The 22026-nt window shown below is 39.0% G+C and overlaps 1 protein-coding gene and 1 long non-coding RNA gene across 2 annotated transcripts; both read left to right on the top strand.

Annotated features, from left to right (window-relative positions):
- Positions 1-9182: 9182 nt before the first annotated feature.
- Positions 9183-15638, top strand: otomp (otolith matrix protein). The gene is made up of 9 exons (XM_032548211.1): positions 9183-9460; positions 9574-9710; positions 9994-10096; positions 10582-10767; positions 11179-11353; positions 12042-12109; positions 12909-13093; positions 14269-14440; positions 14629-15638. Exons 1-9 carry the CDS (start codon positions 9379-9381, stop codon positions 14637-14639), a joined length of 1119 nt encoding a protein of 372 aa, XP_032404102.1. The 5' UTR covers positions 9183-9378; the 3' UTR covers positions 14640-15638.
- A 1254-nt stretch (positions 15639-16892) lies between these two features.
- Positions 16893-19989, top strand: LOC116709579 (uncharacterized). Its single transcript, XR_004336908.1, has 2 exons — positions 16893-17062; positions 18578-19989. It is a non-coding gene; the product is annotated as an uncharacterized LOC116709579 (long non-coding RNA).
- Positions 19990-22026: the final 2037 nt, after the last annotated feature.

Below are 22026 nucleotides of genomic sequence, written 5' to 3'. Positions count from 1 at the left end.
GAGATAATCACAGAAAGTTCTTCTATGATTGAACTTGGTTTGATATGTCATTATGGATCATATCCTATATTGACGCTTTTGTATTTGTTTTGAATGTATTATAGAACTTTCTGCCTATCTTCATGTTTCTGCTTTTTAATTGACAGAGATAAATAATGTCTGGGGTTGATAAATGACAATAAATCTATTTTTATATTAAACAAAAATGTTATACACACTTAAATCCTTCTCTAGAAGGAGCCCTGACATTTGTGATAAATGGTATGAAAATATTGCACTGCTAATGTGAGAGGCGAGCAATAATTTCAATCTATTCTGTATTTAGAAACAGGGTACAGACTTCCTCCCACAGCCCAAGAACAAAACAGTTAAAATACCTTTACATAAATCACTAAACTCTTGATGGAGGGTCTAAGCATCAGCTTCGTTTCCTCCCTCCTCTGTGAAAGAAAAGTTTAATTCCGTAAAAACAATGTGAAGCAAAACCCTTTGTAATCCGCAATGCTAAATCTCTATTCTCCTACCGCTTCCTTTACATACATTGCTTGATCTTCCTCTCCGGCGACAAACACTGACTCTACCATCCACGCTGAGCAAAAGTCATGCCTGAATACTGAGATCAGGGCTTACAAGAACCACATCTTTTTGCGCCTGTCTTCCCCAGATGCTTTGATCACTCCCATTGCTCACTTTGAAGCTTCCAGAACCTCTCCTAACACCAGGCCCACCCAGCTGAACAGCCTCACAGCTTAACTAATGAGAATATGAGTTGGCTCTCTGTGAAAGCTGCATGCCTGGACAACGTCTCAGGCTCTTTCCTCAAAGATGCCCCACACCAGCTGCAATAGGTACTGATTAAAATGTTCAGCATATTTCTCTTTAGAAAGATTAAAGCTATAATTGTACTTGAAATATGCCACTATTCTCCCCTTTCCAAACACATCTTCAGCGTTATCAGTTGTAATTGCATGGTGGCACGCACTTACACTGACTTTGAACAATTGATCAGTGGCCAAACAAAGCACAAATCCAAATAAGTAGAAACTCCTGTTCTTTGAAAAGAAAGTAAAGTATAAATTAGGCGTGAGTAAAACTATTACAAAGCACTGTGGACACATTAATGCTATGCTCTCAACAACCAGTTATCCATTTTGTCTCATCGTCACAGCAATAAAACTCAAGAGTATTATATTGGGATTTCAAGTGATAGACCAACACAAAGAAGGACAGAAAGAAAGTAACAACTGAGTTTCATAATATATAGCAATCACAAATGTAAATGCCAATAATTAAGGCTTTCACCCTGGCACACATTTATGCTGTCATTCTCTTAAGCGAATTGCCAAAAATTAAACTAAGTATATGTAAATATATAATAATGTACTCCAAACATGAAGTGTAAAGAACATTTACATTGTATACAACAAATAGTATACAATGTAAATTTCACGTTTAAGTCTAAAAGATTCTGAGGTTAGAGAAACAGCAGCAAACTGGTTTTAGTGTTTCTTTATCCCTAAATCAGATTATTTATGTGTAGTGGAGGAGTGTTGGGTGTGATTCACTGTTACAGCTTAAGGCAAAAAGCTGTGACCTGTCCTGTGGTTCCAGCTACATGAACAGTGTTGCATTTTGCCTCGTGTGGGTGAGCGTTTACTCACTAAAGCGTAAAACGCTGCTTCACAATGACTAAAACCTAGTTGATTAGCAATTCCTAGTGGACTAGTTTATTGAGCAGCACAGATGAGGCTAAACAACAGCAAAAGTCACTGGAGTTTGCCAGAAAGTCAAAACGCTGCATTTTAAGCTAAAATTCCAGCTTAAATAGAAATGATTCAGTCATCTCCATCTGAAACAGTAATCACTCATCTTGTGATTCACCAACATATTTGTGCTGACATGATGCACTGGGTCAGATTTATTTCTAATTGTTGCACAATGCTAGCATGACAGGCACACTGTGAATCAATGAGACAATGGTGAATAATTTATATAAGAATTTTAGATTCAAGAAAGACACATTATGTGTACTAGTTAATTAAATTGTTGACGTATAACAATTTAAGACTCCCTAGATTTGAATGGGGAGTCTCCAGTTTAGCCTATAAACTACCACAGTCCTTATGACCCCGTTTATTTGATCAGTGCTTGGTTTTCTGGTTTGTTTTTTTTACGGTTAATATTTTTACGTTCTTTCATACCTGTATTGAACATAACTTGTAGAGTTACTTTAAGAACCAATGAACGATTAAATTGGCTGTATGCTAATGTGCTTTGCTAAATGATCTATAAAATAATTATATCAAGGTTTCCTGAGCATAGAAGGTAAATAGATCAAAGTTATTCACTGATCTCTCCAGAGTTCTGTGTGTAATAAATTAATTCAAGTAATTCTGGTTTAGGTAATTTTTTAAAAGTTTGCCTTTGTTAGAGGTTTTAAGTAATTTATCTTTGAAATAAAGATTAAAGAAGCACTTTGAAATGCCTTGCTGCTGAAATGTGCTATACAAATAACATTTGATTGATTGATTGATTGATTGATCTTGACACATTCCGTAAAGCAGAACAGAAAAATGGAGTTAGGTGAAACATCAGTTAATTCACTTGAGCTATTTGTAGATTTCTATTTTTTAATAAATTTGCAAAAATATAAAAAAATGTTTTGTCACATTGCTAGAATGAGGTATTTGTATTGCTTGAATCCAAACACCTGTGTGCATGTGTGAATAATAATAAGAATCTAATAATAATTAACATATATCATGTATTATAATAAAATATTGTTATAATATTAATATTTATATATATTATATTGATTATTATTGCATTATTATAACTAATAATAATAATAAATAAAGAAGTAAATAATAATATATAGTATTAATAAAATTACTCATTAATATGCATCATGTATAATAATAATATTGTTATAATATTAATATTATTACAGACATGACAAATTAAAAATATTCAGAGATCTACAACATTCATGTGTGTCTGCAGCTTTTTTTTGTTCATACTCTTAGAAATAGTAGATAAGCAGAACTCGATTTCTTTAACCAAAACTGCAAAAAAAAAAAAAGGTGAAGATGATGAAAATTTGTGAATATGAAATTTCCCAAATATAATAATTAGATTGATTGCCAGTCTTTTGTCTGCTTTAGTATTCCTACAATGAAAGCCAAAAATAATATGCTCATACCTCAGGGAACATTTAACATCAATATTACAATTTATAAAGTTATTACACTCTTTCCAAAATGTTCTTGTGATACGAGAATTCCCGAATAAATGATTAAATGTTTCTGGATGCTCCAAACTGAGTTCATTGGGCCAGTCAGACGCTGTTTTGCTTTCTCCTGTGTCGCCACTAGATGTCACTAAAACGAAGCCGTGATTGAATGAATCCTCCCAACTCCAGGAAGTGGAACAATCTTTTCATTCTTTCGATTTTGATTATGTTTTTGATTACATTCACCTTTGTTTGTTTCTTTGTTGAGATGTTTTAAATCTGAACAAGGGATTAGATTAGAGGAAATTATTTTTTGTCTAGCTGATTAACAACAAGACAACACCCAACAAACATATCCTTCAAACTTCTTCAACAGTTCTTCTACATTTCTTGTTCTTTAGTTTTTACATTTTTCAAATTTACTTATAGATCTTGTTTTGTTTTTTACAAGTGGAATTAGTATTCCAACTTGTTTCCAAACCTTTCAAAAGGTATCTGGGTTTCCATGGTGGCATGGAGCATCAAGAACTATAGCAGCACCTGGCTATAACATCTAGCCACTGTACGCACGATAATGTGTGAGCGTGGAGGGAATTTACTTCCTCACTTTGTAGCGAGAGACGGTATAAATGTTGAGAATACATTGAAAGGTGAGAACAGTCGTAGATGAAATAAGCAAAGACAGGAGACTAAGGTTACTGTGAAGAGTTTTAAATAAACAGAAACCTGATATTTCTGCGAAAGATCTGCACTGAACTTTATTCTCTGAAATAGCTGCTTTCTTTTTAACATAATGGCATGTGCTGCACTGGAGTTAATATAGCTGTGAAATAATGCGTTTTTATCATTTTTCCTTTATTTCTACTTTTGAGAAAGTAAAGGCCGTCAAGGCAGTCAACTTTTTTTTTCTTTTTTGAAAAGTGCTGTTCTGACTTCTTTGCTTTTTTACTTTGTAAAAATGGAAAAACAAACTACGGTAACCCAGGGTGTAAGCAATTAGTCCAATAGAATAGAAGAAATTAGGAACTTCTTTTTCTCTTGTTCAAGAAAAATAAAAACCGGAAGATATTCATTGCAAGATTACTGACATGTTTGTTAAGAAAAGGAAGATCTTAATAATCTTAGTAAAGGCAATTTTCTATGTATGTGATAATAAGGGGAAAGGTAGGAGTGAACAAATGTAGTACTTCTTTTATTTCAGTATTAAAAGTCTTAATAATTTTACTTCAAATATCCAAGCAATCAATACAAAATGATGTACAACCAGCCATTTTCAATGTAAACCTAAAATGGTTGGTCATGGCAGGCTAATAATCTAAAGCAGGGGTGTCAGACTCATTTTTATAACAACATTATCACTGTCCCAATAAAGTTTGGTCATATCACCATTTATAGATCAAATGATCAATTTCAAAACTGTTAACATATAAATAAATATAAAAAATAAAGCCTCTGCATTTAATAAAAATTCTTTAAAATTAAATACTACTAAACAAACTTTCACATTGATGCAATTTGGCACCATACAAACAAAAACTGATTTGATTAGATTAGTGAAATAATACTTAGACACACTACTTCTGTTGTAGTTTTATTTTTTTATGTAGTTATGGGGGCCAGATTTGGCTTGTGGCCCTTGAGTTTGATAGATGTGACCCAAAAGACATGGTCAAATCAAGACAGGAATGATTCAGCAGACACTGAATCCACCTTCCTCTAAACTCATCTCAGAACCCAGAACCCAGTCAGAAAGCCCGTGGGTTCGCCACAGACTATCCTGCTAAATACTTAATCTAAGGGTTTGATATTTTTACTGTTTTCAGGGCGGGATTACGCTACTACAATAAATTGTTGATTCGTTTCAAGGTTTATACACGTCGTCACTGTGAGTAAATGTGGAGGAATATTACTCTCCACATTTCTATTGGTAAGCTTCGCCTCTCTTTTGCCAAACTAATGCAGGACAGGAGACGGACCAAAAAGAGCTGCAGATGTAGAGTTTCACTCTCACCGTTGCTTATAGCAACTCACCTAAATCCCTCCACCGTTCCTTTTTTCCCCCCTGCTTCTAAGATATCTATTTCAGGAATTAAATTTCAGGTGGTTCCTGCTGAATGCCAGATGTATCAAGATAATCTGTGTTATTTTTTTCTTTTTGTCACCTGGCAGAGCTTGTAATGTTATGTCACTTAGTCTGATGTGATTAGGTGTTTCACCGAATTCAGAATCACTGAACCATTTTATCACAATGCCACAGTCTATCAATTGTTAGGAGTCTCAGTACATTAAAGTAAACGCTGGATTTTAAAGCTCACACCTTTTCTGTTCTGTTTGTAACTTTCAGACTGGAATGTGCAGACAGAAGTGTGAATAAATGTTTTATCATGGAAAAAAAAAACAGGAAAAACAAAACAATACCCCATAAATATCGAATTTCACCTATAAATAGACCCGATTTTCTTTCATGATATTATTCTGATCCTGGAAATTCTTGTGTAATGCAATACATTTAAAAAAATGAAATAAAATCCAACATTCTTTTGGCTACAGAGAAGAAAGCCTGTTCAAAGTCAAAATCCTCAATGATAGAAGAGTGCTTTAGTGTTGTTGGCAAGGGTCACATAAAAATAACAATGACGTAATGGCTCTCACCTCCTCATCTTTTACATTTTCCTTCATAGAAGCCCCTTGTTACAGTCAGTTTCTGTATCTTTCAAAGTTTTACTTTTTGTCAGTAACTTTGCATGGAGCCCCTGAACCTACAGGGGTGAATCAGTGTTAACTCAACGCCTAACAGTCAATTAAGCAAATTGTATCGGTAAATTCAGTAAAGGTCCCGACTATTCGTTTTTTTAGAGCTGAGGTTTGACTAGTTTTGGACCTAAATACACCTTGCGTGCAAGAATCTCCAAACTCCGATTTATATTTGAATGTATTCATGCAGTGAGATCACAGCAGCTCCTGGAATTGGCTGCTGCAGGTAATTTGACTTCGACATAGATGACAGTGATGGTGGTTAAAGAGGAATTTAAGTGCCCATGCAGGGTGAATGCTGATATTAGTGAAGATGAAATAAGGTCCAAAAGACACGAAGCAGAGCAATATTTTGTAGGAAATAGAAAATGACGCCCTGCGAGGAGATGTGAATTCTCAGCAACTATGCAGATGTAAACGAGCTGAATGTGTTCATCTGGACTTTACTTCTCATGTTCGGTTTTTAATTAAGATGATTTGGAATAGATAAGAGATGCTTTGTCCTTCTTTATGTGAAGTTTCAACTGTTTAATTAAAAAAATAAACCATGTTTGATATCTTTACTTAGTAACCCATCTAAGCCAAAGCTATTTAAATTTGATTTCATTTTAGGATAAATTTAGTTTTTAGCAAGATCACAAAGGGAAACTCTTTCACTTTTCTGTAGCAGAATTCAAATAAAACATTAAAAAAATGTTTTTCAGTTTGACAGGCAAATTCCAACAACTTGATTCCTAAAGGTAAATTGGCAAAAAAAAAACTTGGGATACAGTGAATATTTTTTGTGTGTTGGCGTGTGGGCGTGCGCGGGCGTGTGTGTGTGTGTGTGTGTCGCAGCCAAAACAAGAGACAGATTACTGGAAGAAATATCTTCCAGTGTTTCTTCTCCAGGGGAAATAAGCAGTGTTGGATGATTTTGTCAGAATGCAGTATGTTAAAGGCTTATTCCAGTTAAATGTGTTGTACACTGGTAAATTATGTGCACCATCTACACCTCTGATTTTATTGATTATATCAGGATCTGGTTGTGTTGCTGCTAATACGATCTCTTCTTCGATATGTCCCTGTTGCTCAAGTTAAATTTATATTTTCCCACCTTACAACATACTTCATCGATTTAAATCTGAATTTTATGTAATGCGCAGCATGTTTTTTTCTTTTTTTTATAAGTTCACAAATACTACTTTGTGAAGCCTCCAAATGAAGTTCAGTTCAATACAACAGAATATTTAACCTGATTTTATCTGATCTGAGTAGAAATGCAGCTGCTTGCTAAAGGTACCAGAGGTTGGTTAGAGAACTAACAGCAACATGAAGCCCGAGGAACACGGCGGACGGATCAGAGAGGAAACTGAGGAGAAGCAACAAGGACTCCCTTTGTGGAAAGAAAGTGGGACATGCCAAACATGGGGAGGAAGTCGATCTGGTCAAATGAGACCAAACTTGCACTTCATGGCCCAAATGCGAAGCGCTGCTTGTGGTGGAAATCTAAAAACACAACACATAACTCCAAACACAGCATAGTGAAATATGGTGGCAGCGGCATAATCCTGATATGAAATAACTCTGGAAACCTATTTACTCTTTTGACTGCAAAATTAGACGTTTGCTAGCCAGAAGTAGCCATTTGTGAGAACGTGAAATGTACTGGGTGAGTGTGTGTGTGTGTGTAAAACAACGCAGGTGCAGCGTGACTGCTCCTGAGAGTGGCTGATGACGGATGGGAGTAAGTAGCTAAAGGCTGGAAATAGAGAGTTTTGCATTGTTAAACAATGATATGAAATAATGATTTGGTAGCTAATGTTGAACTATGATAGAGATAACCATTTTTACCGGGAAGCAGTTTGTCACGCAGTTTTAGGATTTCCTCTCTGCATTTTTCCATTTGTGTTTTTTTTATAAGGCAAAACAAAAGTACCAAAAGTACTAGATTGTTTTACTTCAAGATGGTAAAACAATCATCTAGCAGTAGTTTTTTATTACGTATGATTGAATCTGAATGCTCAGTGGTGGAATAAAGTAAGAATAAAGTGAAGTACTCAAATGCAGAACTCTACCGGAGCCTGTATTTGTCAGTTTAGCAAATTTCTGGCCGATCACACTCTATGTTTTGGGCACCACACTAGAAATGATTCTGCCCTGGTTTTGAGTCAACAAGAAGCTTAGAGAATGCTGAAACCGGGCTACGGGACAGAAAGACGTCATTTTGTTCTTTCAGGCCTGGAAGGGAGAAAACAAACCTGTGTTCTTGTGGAGTATTTATAGGCCTTAAATGGTTCCCGAGGGCCTGATGAGCCTTTATGTCCTGAGCCAAATCTGTGGGGAAGCTTTTCTTCAGTAAGGACGGGGAAGTTAAATGGAGCTAAACAGAGAATAAACCTTGAGGAGAACCTGTTGGGAGCTGTAAAATATCATTGACCAGAGGGGTGGAGGTTCACCTTCCAGCGAAACAGTCGCCCTAAACACAGAGGTTTAAATCAAAGCAATTTCATGTGGTAGAACGGCCCAGTCAAAGTTCAGATCGAAATCCAATTGACAATGTGCGGGCATGGCTTGAAAGCTGCTGTTCAGAGACCAGCTCCATTTATTCCAGCAGGACTTAAGGTATTTTGGAAACATTTAGTGGAGGCCTGCTGCTATAACTGTTGCAAAAAACACCTTTCTAAATCTCCATGAAATTTAAATTGCAGCTAAACACTGACCCAGAAGATTCAGTTTTGCATTCCTTCCCAACAGATTTACTTAAATTTATATGTGTTTTTATGTGACTGGACGTTGTTAGATGTGAGTAAAAGACAGACAAACAGTTTAATTGTCTCCAGTAGGTGATCTGTGTTCCCATCTCTGGGTCTGCTGGGCATGAACAACAGCAGACGCTGTTTGTTCTTCCTTTCTTAGAGCTGTGTACTCTGGTGAGTCGGAGCAAGACCTATTCGGTATCTTTTCTCCACGAACACCGCTCAGGCACAAAGATGCATTGTCCACTGCTTTTTTTTTTTTTTAATTAAAGACCCCTGCTCGAGTCTCTGTGCCAGGTGACCTGAGCTGCTGCGATGACATGAGCCAACCAAAACGGTGTCTATGGTTGGGCTTAAATCTTAGTGGATAATTGGAGGAAGAAACACTACACCACTATCGAGAGATGGAGGTAAGGATTATCTATTGAGGACTTAGACTTAATAGTCAAGGATGGAGGAATAATATGATGTTTTCTTCTCTCTACATCCAATCTCCCTACGACATTCCCCTGCTTTATACCTCCTCTCTCTGTGGTGATGTTATGTGAGAGGGAGGGGGCTGAATTATTTTTTTCTGACCAATGAATCCCACCTGGTCCTCATCTCTGCTGAACTACAGAATCATTCTGCAGCCGGTTTCAGACCAGAGTCGACATGGAGAGAAGATTCGCTGTGACTTTCCTGCTTTTGCTGCCTCTTCTGAGCGTCGACTGCGTCTCCAACCAGAAAACTACAGGTACGCCAGTCGAAGGCTTACAGGGAACATTTGTTTCTAGAGAATACAGACATTTTCATGTGATCTTGCTTTAACGAGGGGGGAAAAAAAATAAAAAATCTTCTCTGATTCAGTCTCCTGGTGTGTGCTATCGGACGCCGAGGAGCAGAAGTGCCTGGATTTAGCCGGCAATGCCACGGCCAGGAATGTGAGGGGATCGCTGATGTGTGTCCGCGGCCTGAGCACCAGAGACTGCATGGAGAAAATCAAGGTACACAAAGATGGAAATAGCATACCTGTGTTTTAAAAATCATTTCTAACTCTGTAAAAAATATGCAGCAACAATTCTGACTGAATTCTTTAAATATCGTTTACATTTTTCCACAATGTGGTGAAAAATAACACTGCAATACATATACAATAAGATGTGTTGTTTTTTAATAAACAAAATAAATGATACATACATATGTATATATATATATATGACATTATTTTTGCATTTAGTTATTAGTTGTATGTTAGTAGGCTACATGAAGATGTCTCTGTTTTCTCAGAACGGCACAGCAGATGCAGCTTCGATGTTTGCAGATGATATCTACGCTGCGGGTCTCTGCCATGGCCTGGAGCTTGCAGCAGGAGAGTCTCATAATGGAGTAGGTAAGCCACATGTTGGAGCACTTAGTACAATTAGCTCACTAGGGATTTTTGCCCAAAATGTATCAACATTTTTGTTTCCAGAAGAAGTACAATATTTGGTAGAGATGCACTGATCAGGCTTTTTTCTGGCTGATCACGATTTCGACTTTGGCCAGTTTGATTTATTATATAGTAAGGATTTTTGGAAGTAACAGGCAGATTTGTTGATTGGCGTAGTACTTTAGATTTCAACAGAAACTTCAAAACGTCTTTTATCCAAGAACATGTCTCCAAAATGATATTTAACTGAACCAAGTGCATGCAAGTTGATAACTAATGTATTTAAAGATTAAAAGTGGTGTGTGATTTACAATTTGATGCATTTAAAAAAAAAACAACCTGATAATTTTCCAATGCAAAACCAGCTAATTACAATCTCTGCCTCATCGATTGGTTTCTTAAGTCTGATTTCCTGCTTTGACGTGTGTCCAACCACCTTATTCCAGACGGAATCAGCTACTATGTGGTGGCAATGGCCCGGCGCTCCTCTTCAGACCTGTCCTTGCTGGAGATGCACGAGCGCAGCTCCTGTCACCCCGGCGTCCGTACCACGGTGGGCTGGACGGTTCCCATCGGCTACTTGGTTAACACATCCCAAATCAGCGTAGGAGAGCAGTGCAATTTCCCCAAAGGTGAAGGCAAGCGTGACGGCTGCGCGCGAGTGTGTGTTGGTGTACACTGATGCGTGGAAGGTATTTGAGAGGTCCGGAGGCAGGAAGTGGGGGGAGCAGAGTGGTGAATGGATGGAGGTGGGATGTGGAAATGTGGGAATGAGATGAAACACTCAAAAACACTCTGAAAGAACAGACAGGAAGATTTAATTACCAAAAAAACCTGTGTCCTCATTGTGTATGTCACGTAATGTTTCTTGGACTTTAGTTTAAATGTAATCACATAACATTAAATATGCAACTACTTTGGTAAAATACTACAAAGGGCAAATACTGATAACTAATTTGACATAAGAAAAACTAAAAAATATGCAAAAGCAACATTTGTCAGTGTCAAATTTCGGCTGACTTGTTCTCCACTTCTCCTGCCAGCGGTGGGGAACTTCTTTGGTTACAGTTGTGTGCCTGGCATTAAGGATCCTCTGCATGATCCCAGAGGCAACAACCCGAAGAACCTCTGTGAGGCATGTATAGGAGACGAGAACGACAGACACATCTGTGCCAACAATCACAGGGAGAGACATTACGGAGAGGCAGGGGCCCTGAGGTATGACTCCTTCATCCAATAACCCACCAACGACACCTGGAGTTGGGGTATTTTACTCCAGTTGTGACCACAAGTATTCAGCAACTTTTGCTCAATACCAGACTTTGGCACACCCATTCATGAAACGTTGCAAAAATCTTCAAGTCATTTTGAAGAGTGTCTCATGTTTTGTGGTGATTTGGCTTGTTGACACACTTAGATCATGCAGCGTTCTGATTTATTCGTGTGCTTTGGATAATTTTCCGGCCAAAAAACACAAGGTTTAGTTCATTAGATTTTTCTTCATAATATTCTGGTATTTCAGGGTTTGTTGGGTAAATTCAGTGAATAGAAACAAGAATGCATCATCCCAGCTGCCCCCGCCCTCTCATACCTTACAGTTAGCATGATGTGGTTTTCTATACATTTAAGCCAAATCCAGTTGGATTCCTTATAGCCAAAAGTTGTAGGTAAATTACCAGAAGAGTTAAGGGGACTCCACATCTTCATGTTTGTGATGTTAGGACAGAAAAGTCTATTGTTTTAGCAACACGCCAGACTTGTTGCTTGTTGTAGGTCACAGAGAGAAATGCTTATCACCTCCCCTACCATTCCTACTGAATTTGAGAGACAAATAAAAGTCTGGTCATATGTTTCTATAGATTTTTTCCCATAGGTTAAGTGGGTTTAACTGTTTTTCCCCTCTCAGGTGTGTTGCTGAGAACCTCGGTGATGTTGCGTTTGTCAAACACACAACAGTCTTCGACAATTCAGATGGTAAGAGCAAAAAGATTTCTTCAATAGACAAGTGGTGATGAAACACTGCTGGTGTTTGCCCGAAGCCAACTGGGCTTGTAGTACCCAAACCAGACACAAGATGTCACTGCGGCACAAAGTATTTCTGCTTTTTAAAACTGTGTGCAATCCAGGATAAATGAGAAAATTTCACTGAAATTCAGCGAGGCACATCAATATGTCTCCCTGTGAGATTTATAAAGACAGAAAGATGGATGAAAAACAGGAATTAAACAAAAAAAAGAGAAATGATATCATAACAAACAGATGTCCAAGCATTTTTCTGTCCAGCAATAGCATCCTAATTCTCAGCTCGGTGCATCTGCTGCTTTGCTTTGGGCAACATCCAAAATTAATGGTGATCATTATCACAGTCATGCTGCACAGACTCTGCTGGTAGACGAGAAGGAGCAGCTTGGCTCTGGCTCCACGAACACTGCAGCTGTTTAACGAAGCTTGCTGCATCATATGCTTTAGAAAGGTCCAGAGTGGCACCAATTAGGGCAGGTCAGGAGAGCACAGAAGGCCTCAGCTGATGTCTAGGGAGAAGTCAGCGTCAAGGTGGTCTACCTCTCTTTCACAAAAACATCTGTTTGGATGCGGAAAGGTTAACTTTTTAGGATTAAGAAGGCAAATTGGAAATTTTGCACTCAAAACATGGATCTTGACCAGCAAGAAATACAAATGTAAATATGTTCATTTACCAGCATTTCCATTTGTGTTTTTTTTTTTTTTTTTTTTTAAAGAAAACTAAACTCAGTTTTGCACTCCTTTTGGTCAGGCAAGAATCAGGAATCCTGGGCCTTGGACTTGGAGCTGGAGGACCTCAAGCTGCTGTGTCCAGATGGGACAGAGGCAGGTCTGGATGAGTATCTGCGATGCCACCTGTCAGCTGTCCCCGCCAACGGCATTGTGGTGCGCGTGGAGGATAAGTGCCGCGTCTGGAAATACCTGGAGCGTTTACAGGTAGAACGCAACAGCTGTCATTATTAGTTTGTGTTACCCCAAAGGCACTCGCCAGCCACTTTATGGGGTGAACCTGTTCAATTGCTTACAACAGAATTAACAAATAAGCCAAGTCACATGGCTACAACTCAATGCATTTTGAGTCTTATGTGATGTTGAGGACTTGATGGACTTGAAACTGAGCATCAAAATGGGAAAGAAAATGGTTTCAGATTTATGGAAATGGGTCAGAAGAGAGAAAACATCTCTTGAGGGGCAGCTGTACGGATGAAAATGCCTTGTTGAGATCAGGGGAGACTGGTTTGAGATGCTAAGGCAACAATAACTCAAATAGCCACTCATTACAACAGTCTCTGAACCTTGAAGCAGATGAGTCACACTAACGCAACATCCTAACAGGTCCCACTTGGGTAATTTAAGAACAGAAAAACAAGGCCAAAATTTGACCAGACTTCCAAAAGTTGGACAATAAGAGACTGGTAAAAATGTTGTTTGGTCAAATGGATCTTGATTTCAGTGTTAACATGCAGGTTAGGTAAGCTCTGGTCTTCACCACAGGAATCCTGGGATCCAATCCGCCTTCTGACAGCAGTTAAGACTGAAAGTGGTATAATGGTTTGGGGGTGTTTTCTTATCACACTTTGGGGCCCTTGTTGCCAACTAAGCGTCACTTAAGCTCCACGGTGTTGTTGAGTATTGTTGCTGACAATGCCCTTCCTTTATGACCAGAGTACCTATCTTGTGATAACTTCTTTCTGCAAGATGTCACAAAACTTAAATCATCTCAAACCAGTTTTTAGTTCATTATCACTCCAATGGCCTCTACAGTTTCTGGCCCACAAATCTGTGGCAGCTCTCAGGTCAGTTTGAGCTGAAATCTCTGTTAAATCTATGAGGAATTTAGTAATACTGAGGTTTATCCAGTAATGTGACCAGTATATAAATATCCAGAGTGAATATTATCGCTCTGTGCTGCTCACTGTGGAGATCGTAACAGGGAATCCTCACTCCTCCTTCCTTCCTTGCAAGAGAGTGTAAGACTGATACGTCCTGCGCCATTCCTCCAGCTGCACATGCCCTCAATCTCCCAGCCACACATGTTCCCTGAACACGCCAACGCACATCCATGCATGCCCTCATGCATTAAGTGCTGTCACACGCTGTCTCTCCTGCAGAATGTGTTTGGCAACGCCACCGAGGGCTTCAGCCTGTTCAGCTCGGCGGGCTACGGCCAATCCGATCTGCTGTTCAGCGACGCTACCCACCACCTGCAGAGAGTTCTGGGTAGTTACACCTCTTGGCTGGGCCCCAGTTACACCACCATACTGCAGGCCTTCGAGTGTGAGGGTAAGAGTGATGATGTCCGCCTATTCGCCAGTGTGCACAATCGGGTTTATGTGGGTTTGCTTATGAGGAGTGGGTGGCTAAGTGGCTGGATAAGTGTTTTCTGCTTTTTATATGTGCGTGTTGGGGTGTGTGTGTGTGTGTGTGTATTCACTGCAGCTGCTCTCATTACTGCTCTTTTCCACAAACAGGCTTCTGCTGATGGAAGAGGGGGAAGATACCCAGCGCATCAACTTCCACCCCATCCTGCTGTCTCCATGCTAGTGTTCTGCCTTCCCGCCCTGCCATCTGTGTCCCTCTGCTTTAACACCATTTAATTTTTTTTTCTATTGCTTTGTGTTTTATATTTGTTTTGTTCCTGAATTTCACCACCCATTTCTCTCGTTTTAATCATTGTCCTTCACTAACTTGGTGTGTTGTCCAACATAGCAGCTGTGAGGAAAGCCAAAAACGGGCTAATCAACTTTTAAAAACTCTGTCAAACAAGATGTGGGGGAAAGGAGTAGAAAATATGAAGTAAATGGGTAAAAATACATGATAATAATGTAGAATATAATAGTTATGGTACCTGTGGTAATTACAGATGATCTCTCTTAATTTTTTAAATCAAAGGTTCAAACAGTAACCATTGAGTTTGACCCTCAGAAACCAACTGAACACCACAAAAACATCCTGCTAACTGTTTCACTCCTGTGTGTCTGTTGGGGAATTGCATCCTTCTTAGTCCACAGCTTCAGCACCGCCACCCTCTCACCTCCTTCTCACAGGGTCCGTCTCTGGCACTGAACAACTGGGTGCTATTAACGTTGACATTAGGAGTCTCAGTTACTGTATCAGTGTGTGTGGGCGTGCACGCGCGCGGGTGTGTGTGTGTGTGTGCTTGGGAGAAGTATGCATGCTTTCCCACAGCCATTACCGCCCTAATTGGCAGTATGGTGTATTTTATATCGTGTGTGTGGGTGTGCGCGTGTGTGTTTATGTGTAGCTGTTGGTAGGGTTGCTTCTCTCCCATGGCTTGTGTAGCTCGCCGTTTTGGATCAGTGCTTTCTCACGTCTGGCATGGTGGGCCGCACCGTGCCAGCACACTGTGTATTGTAACGCTATGCAATTTGGAGGAAGAACGTTGAGGCTTGAGTCGCCTCTATTGCCCCCTTAGGGATTCTTGACTGAAATAAATTTTTTCATTACTTCGCATCATCAAGATTTCCACACTTGTACTCTTCAAAATGTGCCTGCTTGTTTTTCTTTTCTTGTTTTTTTTTTTTTGTCCGAAAAAAAAGTACAATTCCTTTCAAACTTATGAAGCCCTTGAAGCTTTTCCACATTCTGATAAAAGGGTGCCCACAAACTTCAGTGGATTTTATTGGGTTCTTAAGAGGAAAACCAATACAATCACTGCCTATTTATGAAGTGGAAGGAAAGTGAAACAAACAAAACAGAACAAAACAAAAAGTCCCAGTGGGATTTAGGGTTGGAATGTAACTGGACTATTTAGACACATCATTTCACTTTGATTTAAACCATCCTATTGCAGCTCTGGGAGCATATTCAGGGTTATTGTCCTGCTAAAATGTCAACATCTGTCATTCTCAAGTTTTTCAGAGCTTTCAACATGTTTTCAACATGTTTCTTCACTCATGGCACCACCTTCAGAGGGTGGCACAAATTCTTCAAACGAGAAAGTCGTCCATATTTGTTGATTTCCTTTCCTCGTTGGCATGACTAGTTGGTCGGTGAGGAGAGATTGTGCCTCTCAATCAGTTTTCCCACACACCCCCGCATGCCCACACACCCACACACACACAAAAACACTTATGCAACAACCAGAATGATCACCTTTAGACTTTGACCAGCTTTCCTGTCGCATCTCCATGAAATAACACCGCCACCACCATGCTTCACAGGAGAGATGACATTTTAAGGTGCAATGTTGGTTTCCCAACATTTGTTTTTACAAGTTGGGCAAACAAGTTGATGTAGGTATCTGACAAGAAAACAACCTCATTGCAGAACAACTGGATTTATTCTGAAATGGGTTAATTATTAATGATTAGATGAATTGAATTGTGCTGAATAGAAGAGACAGAAATTGGTGCCACACACTTTGAATTTGTATTGTCTCTGTCATATACACGTAAAATAAATTAAAGTTTGTCATTGCATTATAATAAAACAAGGAAAAGTTTAAGAGGTATGAGTAATTTGTAGCTGAATGTTGGCGCTGAAGGAGCTACTTACACGATTGCGCTTCATGCTGGGTTTGCCACTCAATATTAGTCGGTTGAGGTCTTTTTGGTGATCATTTATAATTCTGGTTACAGGGTAAAGCCAGTCAAGTTTGGCAACTACAGATAAAATCACTTACCACTTTATAGCTGCTTGATCTTCTGGATTGTCTTCTACAAAAGTCGGAACGGTCAATAAAAGAACATAAAAAAAAGAAGTCGCATTTTGCTGTAATGCGACTTTTAAGAGTCGCTTGCTTTTGTTTCCCACACCGCTTCCGACATAAACTGGACGAAGTTCTTCTCATCAGACTGTGCTTTTTGAAGTCTCCTGGCATGAAGCATTCACAGGTGGTCCATTGGCAGGATTTTCAAAAAGCTCTATTTCCTTTCAACTTGGGTATGTATCATTGGTGCTTTTTATGCCACTGCTTTAAACAAGGCTTGATGTAAATAAGTCATCTGTGCCTGAATGTGTAGAGCTGCAAACTTCCCCTTTTTCAATCAATTAAATGATGATGAAGAATAATTCTCCCTTCATTTTGTGTCAACTATTCCGGCTGACGCAGTCGCGCAATCCCGATTTGCCTGAAAACAAATGATCCTTCTTGTTTATCACATACACACTTAAACGGTTTCACTGGTAAATCAGGGACAAAACCATTATCATCAGTGGTCCCAGCAAACCCCCCCCCAAAAAACAGACCTCTTTCTAGAGACCCAATATGCCTTCTGGCAGAGCTTCACCTCATTTACAATATTAATCCTATAGAGAAAGCCTCCACATGATGGAGTGGGACCATTTAGCAACGACTAGATACTGTAGATTGAACTGCACTGCAGCAAAATGCTGCAATCACTCTCCATGGATCTCCTGCTGCTCCCCTTTTTGCTGTAACGCAACACTAAAACCACGAACAGAACAGCCTCAGTGCAGCCCAAGTTCTCAGCTGAGAATAATTAAAGAGTTATAAAAAGTGTAGATTTGCATGCTTTTTTCATTGCAACAATCTGACATATTAAAGAGGGCGGTAGCTTTAAACAGCAGGACACACAGTTAGAACAAAACACATTTCAACAATGTGTTTTATTGAAACACAACAAACACAGTGTGTTTGTTTCCTTTGTTTTAATGGAAAAAAAAAAAAGAAAAACGTTCAGGAAAATCTAAGCAATTCTCGAGCATTTTTGTGGAAAGAGATGCCCAGCCTGAAAAAAATAAAATAAAATAATATTAGGAAACACAAAACTGATTTACAAATTATTGATATGGAGCTATAAAAGGCAAACGTTTCCATTCCAGCAGTGAAAACATTCTACAAAGACGCAGCTGAACGCGTACTGATACACCTCAGCGGTCAGATCACCAGTCCATCGCAGCACTGCACATCCATTTAACTCAAAAGTTGTCAATTAACAGCGAAAGATTACAAAGCCATAAAAATTTCCTCAAAATGTTTTTTTTCAATTTGAAAAAATCTTAAAACATTCACTATTTTTGCTGTAATGCTTACTGACTATGCAGGAAAGATTGGTCTGATTTAATGTCTGAACGTGAGGAAAACCAGGTAATGTCCCATTTTATACAGAGTCTGGAAATATGTAGTATTCATATAAACCTTTCAAGCACATAATGTGTACAACTTTTAGACATTCCCATTTTATAATGCTATGTGCTCAACAAAACACAAGACCTATACTAAATATTGTTAGTCGAATTAACTCCACTTCAATATCATATCAGAAACATAGAAAATGATTGTACATTCTGTCACCACTTTTCAAAAATGTATTTTATTTATTCAAAATTGGCTGCACTATCTGACAGGTCAGAGTTAGAAACTACTGTAAGTATACCCGGCATGTCGATGCACAGGCATACAAACCAAATGAAAACCTTGTGTGACTTTGCTAGTGTCTTTATTTACGCTGGCACGAGGGACGCCCTGGACGGGGCGCCATCTGACCAGAGGTTGTGGGGCGAAAGCGGCACAGAAGAGAGAAATGACAGTGATGGAGGGGGCAAAGATAGAGGAATGACAGGTAATCCATCAGAAGGATGACTGTCATTATTCAATTACCACCCATCCTTAGCGCTCTTGATAGCCACACACACCCACCCACACATCTCTACTCTCACACAGTGAGAATTTGCAGTGGGTTGGGGGGGATCCTCTTACACGAGGTGGGTGAGTGCTCTGTGGGTGGCGAGGTGAAGCAGGATATGGGACTTGGCTCCAGTTTCTTATACGCTTTTAGTGCAACAGACCCTTAAATCTCTGGTCCTCCTTCCTACATCTCTCATCTCCATTCCTTTCCTCTTCCCAATGCCTTTCACATCTAACCCATTCACCATGCTTCCTTCATTCCCTCCCTCATCTCGTTCCACACAGTTCATTCAAGCTCCTTAGCCCTGAGATGATAAGGGACACAGAGAATGATTAGATACCAGTGACACCAGGCTTATCGCTCTGCTCCCACACTGCTCTCCAGATCCTTTTGCATTATGAAAACCAAGCAAAGCAAGAAAACACACACACACACCCACACACATGTGAGGCTCATGGGATTTGCTATACTTGTTTATGGACTCTGTTTACATTATGGAGCATGTTGCTTCTGTAATGATGCAGGTGCTGAATAATAATAATAATAAAGAGACCAAAAGTGGCAGATTGTGAGCGTGAAGCAATGGAAACAAAGATGTTTATTAATATTATTAGTTCTTGACAATTTGTGTAGTTTTGTGCAAAGTTGTAGAAGTGAATTGATAGGTAAAGATGCTTTTGTACTTCTCTTTAGATCCTTTGACAATATTTGTTTTGCCTGGAATGAACGTCTCCTTGTCTTGTCAGAAGCTTTGTGGACATGAGCAATCACTTAGCCTCGAAATGAGCAATGAAAGCATCTGCAAATGCTTCGACTGTTAAGCCACGGCCCTTTTGTCCGGCAAACCCAGCTGTGTGCTCTGAAAGCATGTTTAATGTTAAAGAACAAACTGATCTGTCTCTGTTGGCAGACTTCATATCTGAAAAGGATTTTTATTACCTTTTGCTTCATTTCCATGCCTTGTTAACAAATTTAACTCTGTTATAGCAGCTGAACATCTTTTTTTATGCTTCTGACATGTGAAGCAAAACTTTTTAAACCTTCAAACTCATCTTTCTTTTTGGCAAAATCATGAATGCCCTTAAAGGGCCGGTTGTGCCAGAATGTATTGATAAAGTCTGTTCACAAACTGTTAAAATATCAATAAATTCATAAAATTAAATAATATTATTGAACATCTTTTTGGTCTCTCCAGGATTTCGTGATTCTTTCTGCAATTTTTTGCAATTAAAAACCAAAGTGTTTGTGCTACTAATTTGGAAGTATTTGGTGGAGGCTGTGGTGGTGCAGGGGTTAAGTAAGTTAAGCACAACCCACATTTTGCGGCCTTAGTCCTCAATGTGGCCGTCGCAGGTTCGATTCCTGGCCTGGCAACCTTTGCTACATGTCTTCCCCTTCTCTCATTACCCACTTTCCTGTCAATTAACTATCAAATAAAGGCCACTAGAGCCAGTAAAACCTCTAAAAATAATAATTTGAAAGTATTTGCGCTTATTTATGACGGTAAACGCCACATTTTCTTATTCGTTGCATAGATCGTGGACTATAATCTGACATCAATTAAGGCTGAGGCAGCTGTTTAGTACAAGTAAGAATGTTTGAGAAAAATCTGCAATAAACATCCAATTATTAGCGCAAAAAAGTGCGTGAGTTTCCACAATAATTCTCAAGAAACTGGAGGGACTGATTAATATAATTTGGCAGTAAAAGGACAAAAACTGCATTGATTTGATTGATAACATAATATTTAAGCACACTAAATATTTAATCTAAAATCTAGAAGGCCACATAAAAGGCTATGGCGGGCCAGATTTGGCCCATGGGCCATGAGTTTGACACACATGTTCTAGACCATAAGCCGGTTCCTCAAAATGATCTTGTTTTCTGCTCTTACAAAATTGTTGTGAAAGCTAAAATCATTCCCTTATGATGTCTTCTTTCCTTGAAGCTCTTTAGTCGCAGAGAAGCATTATTGTGTTGAAGGATACAGACTGGACAGAACTCTGAGGAACCTCTCAGGAACAAAAGGGCAGGATCGGATCCAGTCACAAGGTCTGACTGACCTCTGAAAGCTGCAGCTGCAATGAACAACCGTGGAATAGTTCATTATACGAAGCGAACTATTTTGAGTGAAACTCTGCAACCCTCTGGCGTGTGTTTTAGCCATCAGCAACATTTTTTTTTTTTCTTGTTTCAGAGTTCAAAGTAAGTAGCTATTCCAGACAGATGCAGGAAGCTCCGATGTTGAAGAGAAATTCCCTAAAGCCGACCTCCTGGCTGGCCGAGCGGCTTTCAAGAGTTATTCCGCTGTTGGTGTTTCTAAACGGAAGGCGTCTTTCACTAATCCCCACTGCTGGAGCTCTGATACCACAACATGAGGAACTCCTCCAACATCCAATCAACCTTTTATTTACCTCTTACAAAATCATGATAATTTTTTTCGTAAGAAAAAGAGGTTTCTTACGATCAAATCTTACTAAATACATTTTATGAAGATACGAAGTGAAATTATTGGACTTATATATTATTAGTCTGTCAAATTTAATTTTTAATCTTCAAAATTGCCCTTATTTTAGCTAAATATCATTTTTTCACTTCTTATCATTTGTTAGACTGCCATTGCCTCTTTATTCTCTTCTCCCCTCAGTGCTCTGTCTGGGACTTCTCCCATTGAGCTCGATTTCTCAGGATGGGTTTCATTCTGGTCAATCAGCAAACAGAAGGAGAAGTTGTGAATGAAGTCCTGGATTTTCTGTGCAGTTTCAGTATTGTATCTGTGTGTAGTTTTAGCAATGGCAGTAGAGTATGCAAATAAAACCATTCAGTCCATGTTGGCCACACTTCCAAATATCCAGCAATTAAAGTCAGAGAAAAAGGAGTGTTTAAGACATTTTATTTATATTTATATATATTTATATTTACCTTCAGGGTGTTTCGTTCAGTTCGACACTTCTCCCTTCGCAGTAGAGGATGGTTGTTTATAATGTGGCCGATTTCCGGTGAGATTCACGTCGTTGCAAATCGAGCTAGCGCATTACATACGTTACAAAACTTTAGTTACTGGAAAAATCAGATCCAGTCGTTTAAAAGTCCACGTCTTGTTACCATCATCTGTGCTCTCCTCTTTCTTTCTCTATGCAAAATTCTTTCTCTGCATTTCTTGCCTTCTAATGCTCTTTATTCATTGAATATATTTCTTCTTTCTTCTCTTATCCTCATGCTAGCTTCGGCCCGCCCAGTTTCCTCATCCGTTAC

The sequence above is a fragment of the Xiphophorus hellerii genome, chromosome 19, assembly GCF_003331165.1.
Source record: "Xiphophorus hellerii strain 12219 chromosome 19, Xiphophorus_hellerii-4.1, whole genome shotgun sequence".
In the NCBI taxonomy this organism is placed as follows: Eukaryota; Metazoa; Chordata; class Actinopteri; order Cyprinodontiformes; family Poeciliidae; genus Xiphophorus; species Xiphophorus hellerii.
Note: the sequence above shows the minus strand (reverse complement) of the source record. Positions and strands in the feature narration are given on the sequence as shown.